Source organism: Mycetomoellerius zeteki, unplaced genomic scaffold (assembly GCF_001594055.1).
Source record: "Mycetomoellerius zeteki isolate Tzet28-1 unplaced genomic scaffold, Tzet1.0 scaffold62, whole genome shotgun sequence".
In the NCBI taxonomy this organism is placed as follows: domain Eukaryota; kingdom Metazoa; phylum Arthropoda; class Insecta; order Hymenoptera; family Formicidae; genus Mycetomoellerius; species Mycetomoellerius zeteki.
The window spans coordinates 1577496-1602954 of NW_017257632.1; the positions used below are offsets into that span (position 1 = coordinate 1577496).

Below are 25459 nucleotides of genomic sequence, written 5' to 3' on the forward strand. Positions count from 1 at the left end.
CTCATTTTGTTCCGCTAACTTATAAGACGTTGAATATACCACACTGTTAAATCTATAGTGTCAAATTTAACCTAACATGAGTCACTGCTCCTACTAAATATATTATTATTTTTTACCAAAACGATAGTTAAATTTGACACTATATCGTGTCAATTTGACATTGTATAGTGTCAAATATAACCATTGTTTTAGTATAAAATAACGATATGATTGAGTAGGAGCAGTGGCGACTCACGTTAAGTTAAATTTGATAGTATAGATTTAACAGTGCAGCGCCAGCATGATTAAATATTATTCTTTTAAATGTTGCTTGGTAGAATGGTATTAAATTTCGTTGATTTGCACGTGTTGTAGTTTTTGTATATTTGATGGTGTTCCGATTTTGTCACAAAAAAATCAGCGCCGTAAATTTTTTCCCGGGAATGAACAATTGTAAAGTGTATCAAGAATTCCAACTATATGCACGGGGTTTTTTCCGGAATGGAATTGGTATACGTCAAAACTCAATTTTGAAAGATCGTGGTATAGAATTTAAAATTCTGACATACGTGAAATATTTTCAAACGTTTCAGGTGGTAGGGTATATTTTATGTTTTCTATAAAAAGAAAATATTTTGCAGAATCCGTAAGACGAAACCTCTGCTATTTAATGTAGAGTGAAAAAATTCGGTGGTTTTGCCGTAACATTATATTTGTCATTTTACTGTATTTTATACATTTTTACAAGGAATCAATTGATATGTATCAATGTGTGCCAAATTCATATTGGGCTAACTAAAAATCATTTTTTTTGCACGAAACCATTCAATTTCGAAAAATAGAATAAAGATATGTGAAATATTTTATTTCTCTCTCTCTCTCTCTCTCTCTCTCTATATATATATATATATATACTTCTATGTTTTCAGATTATTATTAAAATAACATAACTTGCAAATTTTTTTATATTTTATTATTTTTATATTTTCCATCTGCTATATATAATATTGCATGCAAATATTTACAATGTTTTGCAATGGTACAAACTTGCAGTAGGATCGTGAATTTCTCATGGTTCTCGACGACGAGCCCGTCTTTACGAAATATTGATTTTTGTCACATACTACCGCCGAGAGTCCAGTGAGACATAATGGCGGATTACCAAGTGCATGGCTGGACGATGGTTGGAATACCATCGGAAGATATATAACTGTTTGAAATTTAAGTGCCGTTGGTGTTGTGACAGGTCCAACCAGCCGGTGCTCATGTATCACGTGTCTTCGTGTCGCTGTGTCAGGTATATTATCGGGCAGATTACGGACTCTCGCGCGTATTTGTGTGTTTATTTGCATCACGCACACGTCGCTGAATTTGAAATAAATCGGTAGATTATCGCAATGCGGGCGCGAACTGTCAAAACCGTTTATTTGGAAGTCGATCGATGTAGCCTCAATCAGAAAATTATTTATCTGTAAAACGATCCTTAAATACATGACAAATCATTATCGATTGCGTCATTTATAGACACACGGTGCATTCTGGAAAAATTGTGTACGATGGAAAAGTCCAATGAAATATTTGTGAGAGGTAAAAGACAATATTTGCATACAATCCAGTAAAATAAATTGCGCGCGGGATTTTACGTTTATAAATTTTACTCTCTTTTCCAGTAAGTTCGAAAATAAATTGATCTGAAAAAGATGAAAAATCGACAAGTTTAATTACAATGCTAATTAATTTTATTGTAAAGCACATCGTTATCAACATCAACAAGCGATTGTTAATTAATGTTAACAAAATTCCTTTCTGTAGCTTTTTTCATATAGGTATCATCGCACGTTTCTAATTGCGTCATTAGCCGTCCGCTGACTGCGCATCGTAATTATTATTGCTTTCGATACGTTGTATTAATTTAGGTACGCGTTGCGCGTTCGTTAGTGGAACAATATTGTCAAGTAACAGTAATAAAGTGCCGTCGAGCGAGAGGTTTTTTCCGGCGATCATGCTTCTCGTGAACTTTCCAGCCTGTCATTACATGTTTGTCGCGTGGGCGGTTATTATTATCCGTCGATTATTATGCATATGCAGTACGTAGCCGCATTGCAGCGTATTGCAAGATCCGCGTGTGTTGCGTGGACACGCTGCATTGTGTCCGTAATTGCGTCACGCGCGCAATGTATCTCGCAAATTGTAAAATATGAGAAAGCACTGGCAATGTACGAAAAGGTCACAGTTATACTCCTCAAGTGGATTTCCGTAAAAAATGCATTTTACGTGGAAATTACTTGCGATGCCATTTTTATACGAGAGAGTTTATGAATATATATATATATATATTTCATAAGTATTTAAAGATATGCTTCTTACGTGAAGTTGATTTGAGATTTAAATTTTTAGAATGGAAAATTAATGACGGTGACAAATGTATTATACTTATTATTTTTAATGAAAATTTTTGACGAAAATTTTGTCTTTTACTGAAAATATATTTTATACGCAAATACAACTATACTGTATATCTCTTTTGCGAGAAAATATAAATCTTTTTTATGATATAATTATGTTATAAAAATGAGATACTAACGATGTATCGTAATAATAAATTAATTTTTTAACAAAGTACTAAAATAATTAATGAGAAAAATAATTAATGAGTAAAATATAACAATAATAAAACTAGAGTAAATTGATTTCAAGCTTTCGATTAAAAAAGAGAATAGCTGTAATGGATGGTGTCTCCATATTTATTGGCTACTGGCAGTTATGCGTCGGCAATGCTAACAGTTGGTTACTGCCGTGCCGATCTATATATAAAACACGCGAAAGTGCGTGAACGAACGTGGACGTGGTACTAAATACGCACGGGAGAGCACGTGGTTCCGCATTCTGTGTCGCGGGCGAAATAGTCCGCCACGTCTCATTCCGCGCTAAATCTCAATTAAAAACAGATCTGAATTTGTGACGTTGCAAATTCATATATCTAGGTAGACTAAATTAATCTTTACAGTTACATTCGTAATATTCGTCAAAATTCATTCTAACTTCCGCACCTTGTGTCTAAATTCTTGGCGATTAGCCTTATAACACCGCCAAAAATTCGAAAATCTTATTCGTTCCTATACCTGAGCTCGTTCTAATTCCTGTCTAGTGGAAGAGGAAATGAAAATTTATTAGGGGATAACGTATTCCAACATGTATATTAAAATTCCATTCCATATTAATCGAATTATTACTGTCTGATTATTTTATTCTTTAGCTATTTTATCAAATTTATAATTTAAAGAATTTTTAAACTAATTTAGTTTTTAAATTCTACTAAAAAAATATTAATCTTATTTAAAAGAATTTATTTAATATCTTCAAAATTTTATTATTTATATTATAATTACAATTTATTTAACTTGTAACGAGTTTTGGAGTTTGAATATACTCTCTAAAAGATTAATCACACACAGTCGTGCGCACAAATTTACTTATTCAGAATAGAAAAATAATGTATTTTCTCATAATTTTTCTGATTTTTTTGTGGTCACATTCGCGAAATTTTTTATTGATGGTGATGCATTATCCGATGTCCGGGACAGTGAGCGCGTTGTACATCAAGGGAATTTGTTTGTTATCGCTGGGAACGCAGAATATCAACTGTGCTTTGAATTTGGACGATTAATCACAACCGCCTGACTCTGCATACCTACACTACATACGCTACTTTTCGTGCAATATCGATCCGCGACAAATGCAGATTGATCACGTAGTGCGCGCCTTTTCGCTTTTAGACTTTTAAAGAATCGCGTGGACTAACATCGAATTTTCAGTATCGGATTAGACGTAATGTGAAACCGATTTTACCGTAATTAAAGGAGACCTACTGAAAGGATGCATAAGCATTGAATTTCAAATTTACACATTCCAGAGTTCAAAACTAATATATATATATAATTATTTTTTTATTAACTTTAGTTTATAATAACTCAAATTTTTATATAATAATTTTTATACAATAATAGTTTTTGTAATATTTATTAATTATTTATTTAATTCAATTTATCTCGTCATTCTTAAGTTCTAATATTTCTATAATAAGAAATAACAGAGAAAGAGAGGAAGAGAAAATATCATCATTTATGCTTGTAATTTCTGGAATTTTCCGTTAATTATGTTCGCAATAAATACAGCCATTCCTGCATCTCCCATCCCACGTTTCGCGTCGATGTATGCAAATCTAAGCAGCGGACTGTATTTTGAAATTGTGATAAACGAGCGGGATAGATTTTTGTGTACAAAAGCTAGGTCATATAATCCGTTATCTGTGTTTCTGCAGAAGAAAAACTTCGATACGGACACATTTTACTGTCATCTGAGGGGGAAAATGTGGCTTCGCGGGATAAAACAGCACTTTTTATACCAATAATTCTTCATTTCCATTTTTATTAATGATGTTTACCATACATCGTTATCGTAGATGTATAAAACGATTAAAGATTTATTTATGAAATTTATAGTAATTTATTTATGAAATTTAGTTAATATTATATAGTAAAATCTAAGCTGTTATTTGTATAGCTACATAAATATACATATATTGAATTTTTTCCTTGATTGTTTTGATATAGTATAAATTTCGAAGTTTTCTCCATTGTCAGTAGAGTTATGAACAGATGAAAGTATCCTTATTTCGGCTTCATGACGAAATAACACAAGCTAGTAATGTTCGTAAAGGTCAGGTTTATTAGACAGCTGATATACCGACTTGCGTTGGGAACAAGGGAAAACTTCTAACTATATGTTCCAAAACATGCCCTATCTTGTAGCAGGCATGTGTGAGTCGTGATCGTATCTGAATATTTTATATTCCCAGTGCGAATTACCGCCGTGATTTATAGTGTACTAAATAAATAGAAAGTATCTGCACTCAGCGTCTCACGAATTCTTTTTGCGATAGAACAAAAGAATTGCATAAAGAAATGTATAAAGAATTGCATAGATATATATAAATTGATGAATTGTTTCATGAATCTCTTTCTGAACTTTCCTGAATTGCGCGGTTAGATTTATATCTGTATAATAAGAACATATGCGCATTATTCAGATATTACGTTCTAAATGTATAACAGTAACGATAATTGGTTTAATCTTACAAATAGAAGTTTCCATAAGCGTTAAGGAAGTGTAAAAGAATTTTTTTTACACATAGGATGATTTTACTCGCAATACTGTTCAGTTTTAAGGCAATACACGCGGTGCGAAAAACCGCAAACCGGCTTCCTTCGTAGATATTTGAAGCGCAGTATTCTTCAAATTTCATCGTGCACGTATACTCTAGCAGTGAAATCATCTGAATGTTTCAAGAAGTTTGCCTGGCAAACGCTTTACGGATAAAAGCCACGGTGTTTGTGGCTCTATATTTTTCATTCAATGGGATTTCCATTTGGGTAAAGGTCAGAGATCACATATATACGAATAGCGGGTTTTTTTTCACCGATTAACAGCACTGGATTTTTGATATTTGTGCTCACGCTCGAAATATCCGATAATCGAATATCGGAAACTAATAAAGTATACCAAGAAATATTGCCGAGGAACGTGATTGAAATGTTTTACTTTGGGGTAGGTTCTGAAGCGAAGATAATTTTTATAACCGGAAATAAGAACTATCCATTTCTGAAATCGCCAGCAAAATCTTTAATATCGGATTGGAATCTTCTGATAGAGATCTGAACGTATAAATTTTTAGTCTTGGATGCAGTATCTCAATGAAACTGGAATAACTATTACCATAAACGGAATGAAAAACATTTGTATTACATTCTTTTGTATTTTTATTAAAAGGAAATCAAAAAATACACGGAAAGAACAATTTTGCTGAAATATTTAAAAATTTAAATAGATACAGATCTAAAAATAATTTTATTAAACTATCAAAATAATTATGTAGAAAGTTCGAACATGATAAGCAATGTTACACAAAATTTTGATATTCTAGCAATCAGCTTAAACGTTCTACATAAATATTTTGATAGTCCAATGAAAATATGTTCAGATCTGTATATATATCTATTGCTAAATTTTTTTTATACTTCAGCGCAAAATTGCTCCTTCCGTGTAGAAAGAGACAAAAAGGGAGAGAGAGAGAGAGAGAGAGAGAGAGAGAGAGAGTGTGTGTGTGTGTGTGTGTGTAAGCTGCATAAAATTTTAATGCAAAAACTACAAAATAAGAGAAAACACCTTGCCCAGGTGAAAGCATCAATATTCTCCGATATGCTCCGGGGAATTTTTGAATCGTGATAGATACTCCCCTTCTGAAACATATTACAGCGGAAGATAACGCGGTCTTCTATCATCACATCCACCCACCTGTTCGACATATCAATATTATGCAGATACGGCCGCGGGAGAGTGTTCATGCGCTTTCACCTATTCTTATTCGTAACTTCTTCCTTGATGCATTTTGTCGACAAACTGCATTCTCGCTCGCGCATAAATCTTCGACGAAATCCACGGTTTCCACAAGTTTTGTGTTGAGAACACCCGTTGTGTGTGTCGCGCACTATGACTTTATTACACCTCGCGCATCTTACTTAAAGTGTCTTTGCGCGAACATTTAGATATTATTCTACGCGCAACTCTAGAGGTGCAACTTTGCATCCGGAGCATCTCGCTCAAAGGACGCGTAAATGCGAAACATCGAGGCTTTGAGTTGGATGACGTCAGTCAGAGTTTAGTGATGCAGCTCTCATGGTTATGACACTTATGCGTGATATACATGCGGAATACGTGCACCGTAGTATGCACACCATTGTTACCTGTAACAGCATAACTCGGCGATATTTCACACGATTATAAATTAACGAGACAATACCGCAATGAAACAATTATATTAGTAATATATTAGCAAAAATGTGCTCGAGAAGACAAGGGCAAATAGAGAATTAGTAATATTTTATCACAATTGGCTATTATTTTGTTTTTTTTTTTTCATAATATGGAAAACTCGTAATATTTCATATTATAATGCCGTAATAAAACTGAAAGATTTCATTGTTATACAAAATACCGAGGTAAATATAGTCCGTAAATATTTCTACGACTTTGATAGAAAGCCGTATACACTCATTTTACTATTTGTGAAAACGCTCGACGTTGGCTGGTGGTATCATTTAATAAAACCGGGTTTAAGTGTGGCAAAGCACGCTCCTCGGAATATTCATAAAGCGTGCTAGTTGCGAGATTCGCGGAAAAATACAGATGTATAATTTGTGGACAAAATACAACGTGCACCGGAATATTTGAGCCGTCATTGCAATTCTATTAGTTCTTAGGAAAAATAAATTTATCTTTGTAATGGGTATAATAATTTAGCATATAGCTTTTCCAACTCGAATTATTGCGGAACTTCTTGTGTAGTTGAGATACATTCGCATTCAAATTAATAACACTATTCAATATCTAAATTCTCTCCAAAGTATCATGAAGTACATATTTCGAAAATTTTTTTCTCCTTAAACATGATGCCGTTGGCAGAATTTGCGTAACACTTCAGGATTTTCAGTAAATTAAAGTGAAATGGACCAAACTATCATAGCACTTTGAAAAGAAAAGTGACTTTTCGTCAAACAGTGTAATGAAGACTCAAAAATTCTCATATTATAAACAATATCTGAAAAATATATATTCCATGTCTCTGATATGAACATTTCTTCTAATGTCATTTATAAGGCAAAAATCTCTTTATTAATCTCTAAATTAACTCAAATATATCTCAATTGCGCAAAATTTCACGCAATAATTCAAATTATAAGAGCCATTATGTGTTCATATTTATGTGCACGTCCAGTCATGATTTAAGAGCTTAGAAACGACGCCTACACTGTAAGTTACAGCGTAATTAAGTTGCCGGGATGATACTTTCGCGCGTTCGTAATTTAATTCTCTACGCAACCTTATTTGAAGCATTCCGGAACGGGAAAAAATGCAAGGCCACGTATTCGTCGAATTATGTTCTTTTCATGAAATCCCTGGTTTTTCCGAATTTACATTGGAATATTCCGCGCATTGCCCATTTTTTGTGGAGTCACTTCTTGTGATTCAAACCGGAAGTATGAATGTTTTACGCGGTTCCGCCACCGAGTTTTATGGACAGCGCGTAATTAATTCACACGGCAAATAGAACAGGCGAACACACTGTGTATTTACCTGGGGTCTTTACGCGTAACAATAAAAGTTAAATTTACGAAATTTACAAAAGCGTTTATCACATGAATGAAAAATTGTGTAAAATAACTCTCCCTGTTTTGATTATGCGAAAACCCGTATTTACTGTCATTATGTGAATCTTGTATCAAAAAGCGTATCACGAGATAAAATTTTTTATCTTGATACACAGACAATTCAATGTGTATTTACATTTTGATTAGAGATAAAGCACTTAGTTAATTATGAGAAGCGATTATTCTCATGAAACTAAACATCATTAAAGCATAGATAAACGTTCTCTGCAATTATATATGCAATGAAATAGTTATATCAAGTCTTAATTTTATTAAATATCTATATTTTATTAAATATTTTAGTATCATATTAAGGTAATTCTACACGGTGACTAATACTGATCAATAATATTGAATCGTATTAAACATGAATAATATTGAATGAGTAATACTAACAGTATGCATCAATATCTAATATTTTTACAACTTTATGCGATCAGTATTATTGACAATATGTTATACTTTAGTTTTACGTACATTATTTTTTACACTGTGACATACTGTGACATGGATCCTATAATAAAGCGATACTGATAACGCTCGAAAATCAAAATCCAGATCTAGAAATAAATACAATTAATATCGACACCAAATATTAGAAAAATACTTAAGATCATAGCGCCCGTAATAAAAATAATTTATTAATTATATATTTTAATTGTTCCTACGCAATTGATTCCAATTTTTTATCGTGCCTCAATACAATCTATACACTCAAAATTAATCGCGCGAAATACTTGCTTCGACAAGCATAAAGTCAATACGTTTATTATCATTAATCTCAAGAGTTGACTGACCGCGCGAGTTGATAATTCTTTATTTTCTTAATGGTCGTGGAAAATAATCGTATTTTCCCGGACAATATGACGACACACGCAGCGATTCATTCTGTTTTCCTGCCAGCTCGAGTCTCGGTCTCGGCACGCAAATGACAGTGCGGCGGCCTTGTGTACCGAGCGCCGTTACGCTACCAAAACAAACATCAATACCGCGCGCCAGTCAGCTCGCTTCCTCGAAATACTTACCGTTATTGCGAAATAAACATACGCAAAATATTTCGTATCTTTTCACTTTCGGACTAATTGTCACAGTCTGCAATAATTGATATAACGCGGCTTCTCGTCTCTTGAAAAACGCCATTTCCGGCGATTTGCATATTGTTTCGCGTTATCGATCTCGGAATTACAGGCAAGTCGCATTTAACGGAATCCTAAAGCAAAGACCGAATTTCATTGATGTCGATAAAACAAACTTATTAATTTAAAACTAAAAATATTGATAATAATGATATCTTTCATTTAGTTTCTTAAAATGTAAAATTACATTATCGTTCTGTCTTATTTAAATGCGTATATTTGTTCTTATCCAATATATTGCAGCGTCATCTCTTGCAAGATCTTTTGCAAGAGAAAACTATTAGTACCTACATATAATACTGCTACAATATTGTTTATCTTTATCACTCTTTATCTCTGTTTGCATTTATGAAACATAATTAACAATTTTTTTTCTAGACTTTTAATCTTAATTCCAATTGCACGATAATTTGATGTTTTCCAGCAAGAATATCATAGTGATCATTTTATCTTCGTTTAACAATAAGAATGTAATATTGTGTTACACAGTATTATCTATCTACATCTCTGGAAAGCACCATTTTCTGTCTCTCCGATATTCTGAATCAATCGCGTGAGTATCATTGATATGTATGAGCTATGTTTACGAATTCGAGTTAGTGATCGCTTAGTAACTATGAAATACAATAATGGCGTTTCGTAAGCATTTGATATCTACGCGTTTCGAGGGGTAATGTGATGGCAAACTGAGCGGCTTTCGTTACACGAGTGACGCACGGTGGTTTTGTCGCGAAAACAAACCGCCGAACAAGGCCAACGTCCAATATATCATGAAATAAATATACCTACGCTAAATATTTTATTGTTTGCGCTTTAAATTAATTACGATAAATGATTTATTGCATAGCTTGTGCGTGCATTTTATTTCGTGATTATTTATTCGCTTAGGATAACGATTAATTCTGTTAAATGCGATTTATTTGATTCTTTTTTTAATGGCAATTTAAATGACTCATTAATTAATTTAAGAAAAATTAATGAATTTTTTATTTGAAAAGGAACATTTGTCTTCGTTTTGAGAGAGAAGATACTTTTTTATATAAATTAAGTTATTATTACTTCTAGATTTTTTTTATTTATTAGAACATTGAAATTGTATGATCAATAAATCGTAAACTTCAGATTAAAAAATCTGTTTTGTTGTAAAAAAATTTTATAATAAATGTCTTATAATCTTTTACTCTTTTTTTTCTTAATTTAAAAAGGTGGTTTTGCTAAAATATTTAAAAATTTAGCTAAATACGGATCTGAAAATAATTTTGTTGAACCACAATAATTATGAAGGACGCTTCAAGCTGATTGCTGAAATGTCAAATACATATTTTTGCAGCACTACTCATGCATGTTTTCTACACAATTATTTTGACAGTTCAATTATTTTCGGATCTGTATTTATTTAAATTTTTAAACACTTCAGTAAAATTCTTTCTGTATAAAAATTCACGTAATTTTATTGCTCTTGGGACGCGCGCGCGTAAAAGATTAGAAAGAAAATAATATAATAAAATAATCTCCACACAAGAGAATGCTTTTAAGCTTAAATTTTCTCTATTTGTCCATCTTAAAACAAAGAGAGGAAGAAATGGGACTGTTTGACGCAACATGTAATTCAATATTTTCGCGTCGAAACAGATGCTTGATTTACGATTTCGAGTCTTTCGATAGATACTGCCACTCTCTTTCGCCGTCTTCTCGCCCTCGAACTTGTAATAACCGAAAAGAGCATAATTGCAATTTCACACTTTATCATTAATGCGTCATTTCGTATTAGAACATTTCGTATTAGCAGATAGGAGTCTTATTTCCAACGACGACATTACAAGTCCATTACGAGCGTCGAAGAACCCCCTTAATCTTATCCGTAATTGCAGTTACATAGTCGACAACTTCCCCTAAATAGACACACACACATGGACAAAATGTGAAGGGTGCATCGATTCCCTTTCAGCCGCGACTTTTAACATCATCTATTTCAGAAAAATATATCAATATAATGAGACATGGTCGGAAATTCGATAAACCATCTCGAAGATAAGTATAGGTTCTTGTAAATTTTTAGAGAATTAATCTCTACGAGTTTCCAGTCACTTCGACTACAGTTTGAAGATAAGCGTTGTACAAATTTGATAGCCTTCAGATATCAGAGCTTTGAAAGACTTGAAAAAGCTTTGAAAAGTTTGAAGAATTCTCTTTCTCTCTTCTTTTCTCTCGAATATTTCTCTTTTCAGAATTTATAACAAAAATCTCTGGGAATATTTTAAGAATTTCGAAATTTTATGCGTTAAAATATAAGAGCAAAATTTATGCAAATGTTATGCAAGTTCACAACACAGATTAAATTTGCATTTAAAAGTAATGAGTAATATTTATCCTAACTATTTGAATTTTTATGAATTTAGAGTATTCCGTGCTACTGTTTATATTATAATAACATATCGCGTAATCTGGATTTACTTTATGGACAATTTCAGCATATGAAAAAAGTATTTAAACCTTGCATAATTTAACATTTCATTCGGTTTTTAAATCCTACTTAACCTAATTCGTAGAATAAAGCATTAAGACCCGCGGTAACCCTCTCGGTTTGTGGTATGCAATGCGCGCAGGCTTCATAAAGATAAATCACTATTTCGAGATGCGACAGCTGTGGTCATTTCGAGAAAAAAAAATTCATTTAACTTCTCTTAAAGGAATTTTATGTAAATTTTCAACTCTGAGGATTGCCTCCCTCGAGATTGGCGTATTAAAAGTTCATAACTTATGACATATAATTCTTCAAGACCTTTAAACTATTGTAACTCGTAATAATATTCTTCAAGTGACAGTATCGAGCAGACCAAGCGGGTTTACGATTACACGGGACAACATAGGTCGGATATCGAATATCGATGACGCTCGCACCGATCGATAGCTGACGCGGTGAAGTATAAGCTTTTTACAACAAAACGTCGAAGGATCAAGGAGGATGAAATCCGGATTTTCGGAAAGCTGTATGGAGAGAAATGGAGAGAGAGAGAGAAAGAGCATCTTGCATGCTCAACCGTCGCCGCCGTTACCATCGTTAAATCCACCGTCGTGGGTTGCAGTTTGCACTGTACAAAGTATTCGCCGCATTGTCCGCATTGAGAGAGTGCATGGCTTTATGGGTTTCGCGGAAGGGTCTGCTTTACGGCACGCGATTATGATCGGCCAGTTGCTACTTGTTGAACAACAATTTCGTTTGCCTAACACTTGTCGCGATAGATAACGGAACAGAGGTAACTTTGTGCAGCCGTTCGTTAACTATTTCGTACACTGTGCATCATTAACTATTCCACTGTAAGAAGGAAATTCCTGGCACACGTCCGGCTGTTCGGTGAAATAGTATTTTACACATCTTACGGGAAGAATGGTTGTTAGTATCTTGCGAGGGTTTTATGTTTAAGAATATTCATGTTTAAAATATAATCATGATGACATTGTCTGTCTGACATCTTTTAACTTGGTAGTAAAATTTACAGTAAAGACTGTAAATAAAATATAATTTATGAAACCTTCTCTTTTAAAATACTTAACGTGCACATTTCTAACAACACGGCCGGTTTTTATGACCGCGCATGACATACGCATGGTTGATTTATCGCTTTCGGAATGGCCGAAACGTTACACACATGGCACATATTTGTTGTTAGTTAATTACGAATTTTTAGCATCGTGAAATTAATGGAAACGCTATAGGCGAAGTAATTATCTGTAGTTACCGCTTGTTGGACAGCAAAGCGCCCGGCTTCCATGTAGTTACCACGATAACTTCTTGAATTTCTCAGGCCATTAGCTATCCCGTTAGCAGGCTATTAATTTGCGTGACACGCTGAATTAGGATCCAAGCGGGATCCAGTTTAGAAACTCGGATACAAAGTGGAGCCTAGTGAATCTATTCGCCCATCCCCGGGATGCACAATTGCGCCCGTCCGTGAAATCTTTGAATATTTTAAAAATCCCTTTTCATTTAAATCTTCCTAATTGGCTCGGGAATGGAAATCAACGATACACCAAATTCGCGGCGGCCGTATCTTGTGCTGACCTTAATGGGATTGCCTCAAACGGGAGTAACTCGGCAATACGAGGTCGACGGTTATCTTTGTACGACCTCCGCTCGCGATAAGGTGCACGTTAGATGCATCGACATCAGCTGTTCGACTTATATTGTTGCCTTCGAGAGATAATGGTGATCGCATACGATTTTTTCCCCTCACGTTTTTAAACTCGTATAAGATTATTTTTGCTGTAGCGATACTATTATTTTTTTTCCATTGAAAACTGTTTCCATTTATATACATTAAACGTGTATAATATGGCCTATATTTACCTTGTTATATTTCAATAGAAGGTCATACGGCCGACTTAGAATCGTGCTTCTCCGGTGAAAATAGAAAAAAATCGAGAACGGAATCTTTTTTTAACATTTCAAGCTTTCCCTTGCTTTAACATTATTTATTGGCTGAATAATAATATTATTATTGGATAGATATAAATATATCGCTGTAATGGAGATAAGAAATTATCGCATTTTTATTTAATTCTTTTTTCCTTTGAAAATTTCCACTCGCATTTTTGAGTTTGTGTCATCCTACAGATAGTTAATCGGATACGCCAAATGGTCTTTCTCAAAAACCATGTGCACACAACGGGTCTCTTAGAAGTGCACAAAATAACGTAATACCGGAGGAATGGTCTCCCGTGAGTCTCTCCAGGGAAATACAAAGCAGATCCTCCTTGTAGCACAGATCTACGTCACTCTGGAGAGCCTCGGCTCCTCGACTTTTTTCCTGACCCGTGTCACGTGCCGCTCGTTGGAAAGTTTTTCGTATTCTTTTCGCACTTGATACGACACGGAACAACCTTTTCGCGTATGCAGGCCAGTTGCTGGAAAATGTCTCCCTCGGAATGGCTTAATTACCAGATGGCTTTGGTCTTTATATCTGTGAAATATGATTATTAACAAATGCGGTTGATCTTTAACTCCTACAAAACCCTTCTAGGTACTTGGAATCTCTGAATTTCCTTTTGCTTTGCTAGTAATTAGCGCTTGAATATATTACCGGTGTTTAGTATCTAATGTTTATGATATTTTAGTTTTTCATGGAAAATAGTGATACTGAAATAACAGGTTTTCTCTTTCTCTTCAATAATATATACGTATGGTAAATGTAAATTATAAATAGGCATATATTGATGCATTATTAATTAGTCGAAATATTTTGCATGAAATATAATATTTCCGCATATTTGAAGCTTTGTAAACCATCTTTATATATTCAAAGCAGCTCAATTCATCGCTGACCAGAATTTCCCTTGCAAATGTTCTTCTGATAACGAAAAGATTTAATAATTTATTTCAATCTTTATTTAAATTCATTCCGCGATTTATATAATTTAGCCACATGATTTTATATCGAAATTTCTCGATTTTAGCCAATATCTTGTACTCCAGTTATTTCCTTCTTTAAATATTAGGTCGTTGGATATGAAATGTCAAATTTTGAAAGTTTGATCTTTGCAAAACGTCCTTACACGACAAACACTTTTTGATAATGAATCATTGCGCGTTTCACAAGCTTAAAAATTTTCAAGCTTGTTGAATTTCATCGAAACGGAAATTGAAAAGATGAACAAAATCTCGGGGGAAAATTTGAAGAGAGAGAGAGAGAGAATGAATAGTTACAGTTATTTTATTACTTAAACTTCGCGTAAGTAACTTTATGTGGGTTACCTAATTAACGTAACTAATGTAAGTACTTTAACGAAGAATTGAGCAGTTAAGATTTAATTATCACGTTATTTAATATTGAAACTTGGTAAATTGAGGAAAGACGACGCGCGATTAAGTTTCAAACGAGGAAATATTTCAATGCTTTTCGGCAGGCAATGCACCGTTCATCAAACATGCACACCAACGTGATCCTGCCTTTCCAATTTCCTGGAATTATTCGGGGATCGTAGACGTAAACTCAATGTTTCACGTACTCCATTGTAATGCCTTTAACACCGAAACAATGACCGCCGAAATGCAGCTCCGAATACAACTCCATCGAGAGAGCCTTCAGTGATTTCGCCGAAAGTAGTGAGTGCACGTTGACCTTAATCGTGTCTCTCTATGTGTGCGTGTGTATGTCTGTGAGTTAGGAAAGCGGATGATTATGGTCAGCAGCATTCCAGAGAATGCTGGGGTGGAGTTTTACCTTCTTACCTTTGAGGGAGCAACAGAAATCTCTGAAATTGAGCGCACACGCGCAGACATTGGGGATCGTTTTAAACGCTATATCTGCGTGCCTCGAATTTTCTTGCGCTTTTACTTGCTTTAGTTAAGATGATACGGCACGTACATAGTAAATTATTATGCGAAATGACGAATATTTCTCAAATAATGAATAAACATTAATTTTGGATATCTAATTATGTTAATTGATATAAAAAATTTATCACTACTGCAGAATAAAGTTAAAGATATTTTTTTAAATATGAGATGTATTTTTGTAACACTTGGCGACTTAGTATTATATAAGCAAATAATACCTTTAGTTTTATATTTTTATGCTCAAACATTCCGTATGATCGTCGTATGTTTTAATTAAAATGTCTTGCGTTCATAAATATATTTTATATCGTTCTTACTTCTAAATAATTCACTTTTTTATCCTTTTTGTCATCAGTTTTCTCAAAATAATAAACGCAACACTTTTAGATTTAAAATTTTATATAATAAATAATACATAGAAAGATTAAATATGTTACATAAAATTGTCAAATTTACTGCAAAATATATAAAGATTATGCAGGTCATAGTTTTCCCGTCGTGTGACATTTTATATTCGTAAAAAAAGCGAGAACGGGAAGAAAAGGGCGCGCGGTAGGTCAGTTATGACGCCAGATTTCAGTAAGGCCGAAAAAATGAGCTGGTGTCTCCCAAGTTTTCCGCCACTTCTCTCCACAGAGACTTCTCTCCACGTCTCGTGCGGCACTCATTTATCTTGTCCTCGTAACCGACACTCTCGTCTTTCTTCTCTCTCGAGTGCGAGACGCATTCCGTGGCTCGCGCTACAACAACCGCGTGCGGGAAAGTAATGCGTGCGAGACTGTATCCACGCGCTTTTCAGGATCGTTCTCACGAGACGATGTCCGTATCATCCGACACTCGATCCGACGAATTTCCCCCGAGAAATTGGCAGCAAAATTGAGACTTCTTTCGTCGACTATTGCCCGTCCGGGTTTCTGGCATTCGCGTTTCATACATGCTCATATCCCCGCGCTCTTCCCTACAGCTTACATCGGTGTTGTTCAATTAGTGTCTGACTGCACTGTCGAGCTGCACCGAGAGTTTCCCCAGTCCCGATCTCGCTAGATTCCCCGAGAAGATCCGCCGGAAATTAGATTTTCGACAACTTCAACTGCCCGAAAAATAAGATTACCTCGAGTACAACAAAATTTAATTTCGGCCTTTCAGATAGAAATAGGTAAACATTCTTGTTCTACAGCCGTACTATACCTATTGCGCCAAGAAATAATTCTAATTACATTTTGATGTACGTGAGTCATGATTGATAACGTAATCGAAAAATCGATACGTGCTGTACATGTTTATGGACGCTCCATTAACTTTTTACCAATTACTCATTGCTGATAAGCACTGCGCATTAAAATTTAACGATGCATCGATATAAGCATTAAGATACTGTTTTAGTAACGTAACGTTACAGTTACTTTATATTTTGTCTTCGATTAAACAATAAATGTTTAATTATGTGGAAACTTCGACCTTTCAATATTTTTTTATGCGAAATAAAGAACTCTTTATTGTTTCTTAATGAAACATCAATGCAATGTAAACGCATTGTTTGTATGATGATAAAATCAATAATTAAAACAAAATATTTTGGGAATTTTATTATTTTCGGCGAAAATAATGAAATTGCTGATAAACCATGTTACATAAGTCTAAGTACATATCATAATAGCTGATAGGTTTATTTATTGTCAATATTCGCGAGAGGAGTAATCATATAAATTATAACTTTAGAATTCACAGTTCAAATTTAGAGGATGTAGGTTACTACATGAAAGTTCACGAGTTGAGAACTTGGAGTTTAGAGATTAGGGAGAGTTTGTTAAGATTGAAATCACGAGTTGAGAGTCAAGTTTACCTATGTACATCGGAGTTTGGGAACATAACATTCGCAATAATTTAAGAGTTTTCAGTGGTCAGATTAGAGATCGTAACGATTGAATTTTTTGCAATAATACGGATAAATTTTTTTAAATATCTTAAAGGATATACTCATAACGATCTATGAATTACTACTTTTGTTTTTAGTATGCTTCAGCCAGTATCTATTATTTACGTATTGAAGATGGCTCAAAATTGAACCGAAACGTAATATTTTTAAATTTTTATTATCTTTTTAACATACTCTGGGTATAGCTTTCTTTTTCCAATTTTTTTTCTATTGCTTATAACTTTTTTGTTAATAAAGATACATATATGCTTAGTATCGTTATGTCCCTTAATATTTAGTTTTTCGATTGAAAAAAATTCTTTACAATATGTTCATTTTTATGAAAGTTATAAGCAATCGAATTGGATTTTGGATATGTCATACCCAAGTGTGTCGTTCTCGTAGTATGGCACCGAAGGGTTAAACTCGCTACATTTTATTAATTTTCCGCACTAACTTTTGCATCTGACTCCTATATATCCTTTTCTATGTTGCTATCTAAAGAATATGAATACACTCCCGGCTAATCCTCGCATCCGTAAGCTATAATAATAAAACTTTGATCATAAAACTCTTGTTGAATAAAAGGATGCGAATATACCTATATATAATGTACCGTATTTTTTATGTGCACTGAAAAAAGATTAAATTTTAATAAACTTTAATAACATATATTTATTTGATATAAAAACTGTTAATTTGATTTAACTATCATTTTTTATTGAGTAAATATTCTTACTGTAAGTAAATGTTTACTTAATACTATTCAAAGAAATATATTGTATATTAAGATTTAGTAAATTTTTTTTTCATTGTTTTCGTCGACCTTCAATTCGTCCGTCGTGTTTATAGTGTAAGTGCCAACGCTTATTAGACTCACGCGCGCATATGGTATATCGAATGCACCCCGACGAGGTGCGCTGGCATTGCACTCGGGGGAAATACCCCAGTTTTCAGATGCATCCCTGACGTGTTGTCTTTGTATCCGCTGATGCTCTCGTGTCGAGCAAATTGATGTCGTAATCGTGGGCGCTTTATGACTTTTTCACGCCCTTTTAATCTCGCAATGAGGTTGGAGCGGGATTAGGAGCAGAATGTGCTCTGCCCGTAAATTCGGCCTCCTTCATCTCCCAACGGCACCAAAAGATCCTTGCGCGGCAAATTTCTCGACGCGGAAGACCTTGGGTTTTTTTCGCATCGAAAATCCCTTGAACAACGTTCTCTTCGATTCCCTGAAGGATTTTCACGAAAACTGTCACTGGCATGCGGGTCTGAGAAATGTGGCTTTCCTCATGAAAATTTACCTGTGCAATTTTTCTGTCTTGCGTAGTTGTAATCTTGCAGCTTAAAATAAAAAAATATTCCGTATTCTGGAGACGTGGATGATACGTCGCGGTCCGTCCACTTTAATTTATCGCCGAGCTTTTAATAAATATATCGTTATTTATTTTTGTACCCGCGTTTGTCATTTTTCATCATGAAACTTGCGATCTTCAAAATTTACGGCTACTTCCAACCTCGCGCTTTACTTCGTCATCAACGACATTTATGATACATTAATGAATGCTCCGTTCCATCGTGCACATTTGTTTCATGTCCCATCTAATTAATACGCGACATCGCTGCGGCGTTTCTGTCTTTCGCGGTCGGTGGATCGGGCTTTGAGGTGGCTTTCGTTGTCGGTATAAAGCGAGCATTATGCCCGGAACCATCTGGCATCGAGAAGGCGAAAGAGCCGGCGTGGAATATTTATCAACAACCCGGAAAGAGCGACTCACGGAGAGGTATCTCCCCACCGGAGAAATGTCGCTATAAATCACCGGCTCGCTTTTCAAAGCCGATCATGTTTTATAAACGAAGGCGGATTAGTCGTATTAACACGTCCGGAGATACGCGGGAATGCCAATGAATTAAATAAGATGATATGGCCTGTTCTCCACCCCCGCGCGCGCGCCCTGATTGATGCCCTCCGAAGCAGATCTATTATTACTGCCTGACCTGTTCAAGAACGAGGATTAAACCCCTCAACTCTCCTACCGACAAATTGCACTGTCATCCAACCGGGAATGGGAACGCAGGACTCGTCTATAGACCCCCAGGCGAGTAATTCTTGCCTGCATTTTGTTGCCTCGTAAATGCAAGTTACGTTATCCCCTTTCACAATCGATCCTTATTATTTATTGGCTAATCTTGGAGAAGTTCTTGTAAAGCAATCTGTTTTATTATTTTTGTTATATTTTTAACGATCCACTATCATCAACACGGACACGAGGGTCGTTTTGCTTCTATCATCTACAAATCAGTTATCTCTATTCTCTCTTCATCAACTGGTTAACCAGTTTGCAAAGTTTATTATTTCCATCAAGATTTTTCTAAGATCTTTTTGTTCCGTAACACAATGCCTTCATTCGTATCTAACATTCAGGATATCTAATTCCGACGGTGCTAGAACGGTCCTCCTTCACGCCTGACGTTTTTCCGTCGCGGCAGATAAGCTTCGGTAAATCACGTTTGCACCGGTACGCAGCTCAATGCACCCCGTCCGGGCGAATGCATCTTCACAGGACAAAGGGATTACGTGCTTTCCTTATCACGATCTCGAGCGGGCAAGTGGGCACGTTCTATCACTCTCTCTCGCGCGCACGAGGCTCTGCTTTGTGCGTCGCGTCCGCGGAAGCATCCGTTCCTGAATTTATATCGCGGCCGACCCCCCGAAGGATTTCTCCTACCACGAGCACCGTATCTCGCACGGACACAAAAGGGGGTCGTCGACCCGGATGAAACTAAACTCCGGACAATTAGGTCTGTTTTTTTATTCCTGCACTGAAGAAAAATTTACTAAATCTTAATATTTCTTTGAATAGTAGGTACTAAATATTTACTTACTAAATGTTTACTAGTAAACATTTACTTATTAAAAAATGATAGTTTAAATCAAATTAATGATTTTTGTATCAAATAAGTTTATGTTTAGTAAATATTTATCTTAGAATTTTATATATATATATATATTCAAACAAATAATTATTAAAATTTATTTTTATTAGTAATTTATTTTTCAACTAGACTGCACCAGAACATTCTTTCTCGTTTTCAGCAAATATCTATTTCGCTTTAAATTCTAAAAGATACTCAGTTTAGCTCAGAAAACAGACCTTATAATGTTCGCCGTGTTCGGATGCGTGCTTCTCAAAAAACGTAGGTCGAGTGATCGCGTTGGGGACGATTTGCGCGCGCGAATTCTCGCTTCTATTCATAAGCCAATCTGAAATGCAACGGATCATACATATTACATGGTGCACGCAGGATGCAGCGGCGAGCGGCGCATAAAAATTTACCGGCCGTTCGCAGATACGACGACAATTTTACATAATCCAGTGTATCTCCCGTTTTTTTTATTAAGCTGCGAAACAATTTAATTATCGCGTCGACCGTTCGATCCCCCCTCCCCCCCGTTTCTACTGGTTCTTTTTCCCAACCTGACGAGTGTCACGAAGACTCGAGCCGACGGAAATCGAATTTCCGTTTCTATTTAGTGATCGTCGTACGATATTTCGTGCTCACGCCAAGAGTCAAGCTGCTTCTTTTTGGGATTGTATCACATGCAGAACGCGTACATGATACATTTCTGGAATTAGTTGGAGAATATAGAAAACTCATGTTCATACAAAGAATGAGCTTAACTCTTGTGTAACCATGACTAATAGAAAAATTTAAAAAATCAGACTGTTTGTCTTTTTTTTACGAATAATTCAGACAAAATTTCACAAAATCGGATACATTTGAATTTTACATAAATAAATAATTTAATATGATTGAATGCTCGAATAATTAAGCCCAAATATATAATTGAGTAATAACGAATTCGGTTAATATACACTAGTGCGCACTAGTGCTTAATTAAAACCATTGTACACCGATTTAATTGTGTAAAAGTAAAATACAAATATTTCAAATTATAAAATATCGTTTTTATTTAATAGCAATAAAATGTATTGTGGATTTTATAGTTTAATTTGTTTTTGTATTTATATTAAACACTTTACACCCATTTGTATGTTTTTTTATGACTTTAATATGCACCAGTACATCCAATCGAATTCGCTAGTTAACGATTCAAATATTGAAAGAGCAGACTGTTACGCTTATTATCATAGGTATTTAAGTATATCATAAAATATTCTACATATAATCGCTATGACGTGATCACGCACGCGAGACCTCGTAGCCGGAGATTGTACTCACTCGACGGGAGACTGACAATCTCGTTCGAACCTTATTCAGACATTTCAGACGTCCCAGGCTCCTCGATTCTCTGTGATCGTATGACTAATCGCGAGCACACGGAATAATACGTTGGCGCGTCTCGCGTATTTAGACTGCATTTGAGCAGCGCGACGAACCGCATTTTTCCCGAATAAACGGCGTGAATCACTAAATGCGATTCCACTAGTTGCGTGTTTTCGTCTAGTCGTATGAGAGATGTGCCGCGCAGAGAAGTCGCGGGGAAGTTACATTGGCAGCGAGCCACGTCGTGTCATCGCTCGTGCAACGCAAATTCGAGATTTCCTCGGCTGGCAGGTAAACACGCGCCCGCTGCTAAATGCTCTCAATTATCGACCATCTTGAAATAAAATGTGTTGCGACCCGTCCGCACCCCGGCGCGATACTTAACACCTTCTTTGACCGCGTCGCCGCCGGAGACTCCAACGATTATAGCTCATCTCTGGAGGACGCGCAACTTCGTCATAATATCCGGCACGATATATATGTTCCATTCACATTTCTCTTCGTAAAAGTTATTCATTTAGTTCACAGTACAAACAAAAATTAGCAAAGAAAAATTAATTTAGTCATAAGAAGTTTAAGTATTATATAATGACTTATTATAAATCACTATTTTAAGAATAATGTTTTATTAATATACGACAAAGTGCTAATCTTCAAGTACTTCTTGTTATTTATGTTATTCTCACGCTTAAGGATTAAGGATTAAATTAGAGAGTGCTAATTGCGTTGTAAATCAGTGCCAACCGAACATGTTGCAACTCTGTTTCTCTCTAATCTATGCTACACTCTGCTTCGTGTTACAATGTCTAGTTAGTCTAATTCCAAAGTGATTCGTTTCTCGTGTTTGACAAATTCGTAAATCGCTATGTAATTATTTTATATTAATCTTCATTTGCGTAAATCTTAATTCTATGTTGAAGATCAATAAGATTAGATGATTACATGAGAATAAACGATACAACGATATTTTATGCATAATGTCGTCTAATACATTTAATTATGTCAATATAAAATATTATAAAATCTAATCTATTTGAACTTTAAATTTATAAATTCCAATATATTTGATTTTCAATATTTAATCAATTTAATTAATTCAATCGCGATTTAGTAATTAAATATGAACTTAATCATAATTAGGCAAGTTACAGAAATATTACTGACTCTAAGCTTTAAATTCCGATTGTTCTGCATGAGACGCCTGTTGAAGCGAACTATAATGCTCCGAATGAAAAATAATATGGCAAAAAATCGACTTCTTTACCGAGAAAATTCGTTAGGATGCATTTGTTAGGATGTAATATTCGTGAATGGACTGAAATGTAGTTTTGCCATTTATCTCTTGTCGCTCCTTGACCTCTCGGTTCAACCTACGCCACGCGAACTTTTTGTTTGGATGCGTTGCGAGAATAGTGTGAGAACGGTTGAACTTATACCAAATACCTCGCATATGTTGTTGTTGCGCCAATGGAGGTGCCCTGGAGAACGCACCAAGTAAACTTCGTTTCGATTTGCTGCGCATGATATACGATGTGCATCGATCATGTGCTCGAAATAGGTTAGCGGAAATACGAGGTGCTTCAGAACTATCGCCGCTTCCCCTTAACGACAGGTTTCAGGAATGGACTGAAAAGAATGGCGATTGCTTTAATGTTGAGTTATTGATCGTTTTCAAAGCGACTAATTGAAGCGTTTTAGAATAAAGCGAGAGATCAAATAATTTTTACCTAAAATTGTTCAGAAACGTCGAGGCTGCAAAAAAGGAAGCTTTTGTAAAACGTTTGTAAAAGTTTGAATCTATTGTAAATTAATTAACTGTAATTAAATTTATCATAAATATAATTGCATTGAAAAACATTTTTGCGTCTAATATTAATTTTTCTTCATTTTGTAATAGAAATTTGACATAAAAAAATACATACTACATTGTCGGAATATTTTGTTTATATGATTTTTTTTAAAGATCGATAGTACATTGCCTATAATTTTTTTCCTCTTAATTGCTTAATTTAGAACTCGAGATGCGTTTAATTAAAGATTAACATCCTTATTTCTCGACTTTTAAGCTCCCTTTGGAGAAACCGAAGGACGATGCACACCATAGCCTAAATCAACATAGTGTGAAAATGTTCTCCTAAAATATCCCCGCACACATCTGTTAAAGTGCATTGCTCTTTTCTGTTGCAGGAAGTGTTGCACACGATCAGTGCGCCCAGCGGGCAGGTTCAGCGCATCGTAATCTTTAAGAAAAACGGCGTGCAAGCTATGGTTGAATATCCTTTTCAATACATATTTTACTATAGTAGTGCTTTTTATTAGATCTGTTCGCGTTGCTTATATTTTTTGCACTTATTATCTTTCTCTTCAACGCTCGAATACATATATCTCGTTTTTAGTGCAAAAATTTTGGGGAATTTAAAACAACGGGAACAAATCTATTGCTCGCCTACAGTTTCGTTGATTTGCGTTAACGATTCTCAGAAGACGCTATATGACTCTCAGCTATGTAAATTAACACTTTAAATTCAGTTGTATTCGCACAGTAAATTACCGTGAAGCGTACCGCTAATGTTCTGTTTGCCAAGCATAATACTATTTTACGACCGCAGATGTTACATGTTGTATATAAAGAGTTAACAAAGAGCCATTATTACTCCCTGATGTTTAGCTCGCTGGAAATTTTTAATTTTCAAAATTGATTAAACATCTCCGTCATCTTATATTTTACTGGAAATTCCATTAAAAATACAATTTAAAATTTATTGAGGAATTTGCCATTGTAATTTTGACAAGTAAATGTACAAAAAGTTTGAAATTTAAAAATGCATAAAATAATTCAAACAACGCCGCCGGGAAACAATTTATTTTACACAAATAAACCGTCGCATTTTCGCATGAATTTGATTTACATGGTAAACTTTAGGGCAGTAGCGCGCGTTGAACACGCGAGTCAAGGGTCACCTTCGGCGAACTCGAAGCCCGCGGGATCAACTCTCCATCTGACACGCTTTCTCAAGTCGGAAAAACTTTGTCAAGACATGCACTGCCGTTACGGCGTAATGAAGATTTATAACGGGGATGTGAACTGATGGAAAGGCTCGATTTTTTTCAACGTGAACTCTTTCATATACTCTGCATACGAATACGTTCAACAAGCTTTGAGCTTTACCTCGGGAGTAGCGTGCCGTATTTTCGGTGAATCTCCGCATAGTGGAGTGTATATTCCGGACTATTACGATCCAAATAATAGTCAAGCCGCGTCCCGCGTGACTATAAATTCGTTAGAACTTCACGTCATGTCGGATTTACACTGCACGACGGCCACTTTGTGGGAAAACAACATTGTAATGCCGCAGTGAATTCCGTGAGATTTCTGTATCGTCGGAACGCTACATTTTATCGCGTTTGCCGTAAAACTTGGTGAACGTTATAATTCATGTAATTTTGTTTGTATGGTAATTTTACGTTGCATCTTTATGATCTTTTTTATTTGTAATAGTATAAAAGAGATACGAAGGTTTAAATAAGGCGAAGT

General features: G+C 35.0%; 1 protein-coding gene across 2 annotated transcripts in view; it reads left to right on the forward strand.

Annotated features, from left to right (window-relative positions):
• The window catches only part of sm (smooth), a 160493-nt gene that overhangs the window by 43291 nt on the left and 91743 nt on the right, over nucleotides 1–25459 (forward strand). For both annotated transcript variants that reach the window (XM_018457351.1, XM_018457352.1), the window contains exon 4: nucleotides 24112–24197. In XM_018457351.1, coding sequence (XP_018312853.1) covers nucleotides 24112–24197 — 86 coding nt within the window. The remainder of the gene's footprint in view (nucleotides 1–24111; nucleotides 24198–25459) is intronic.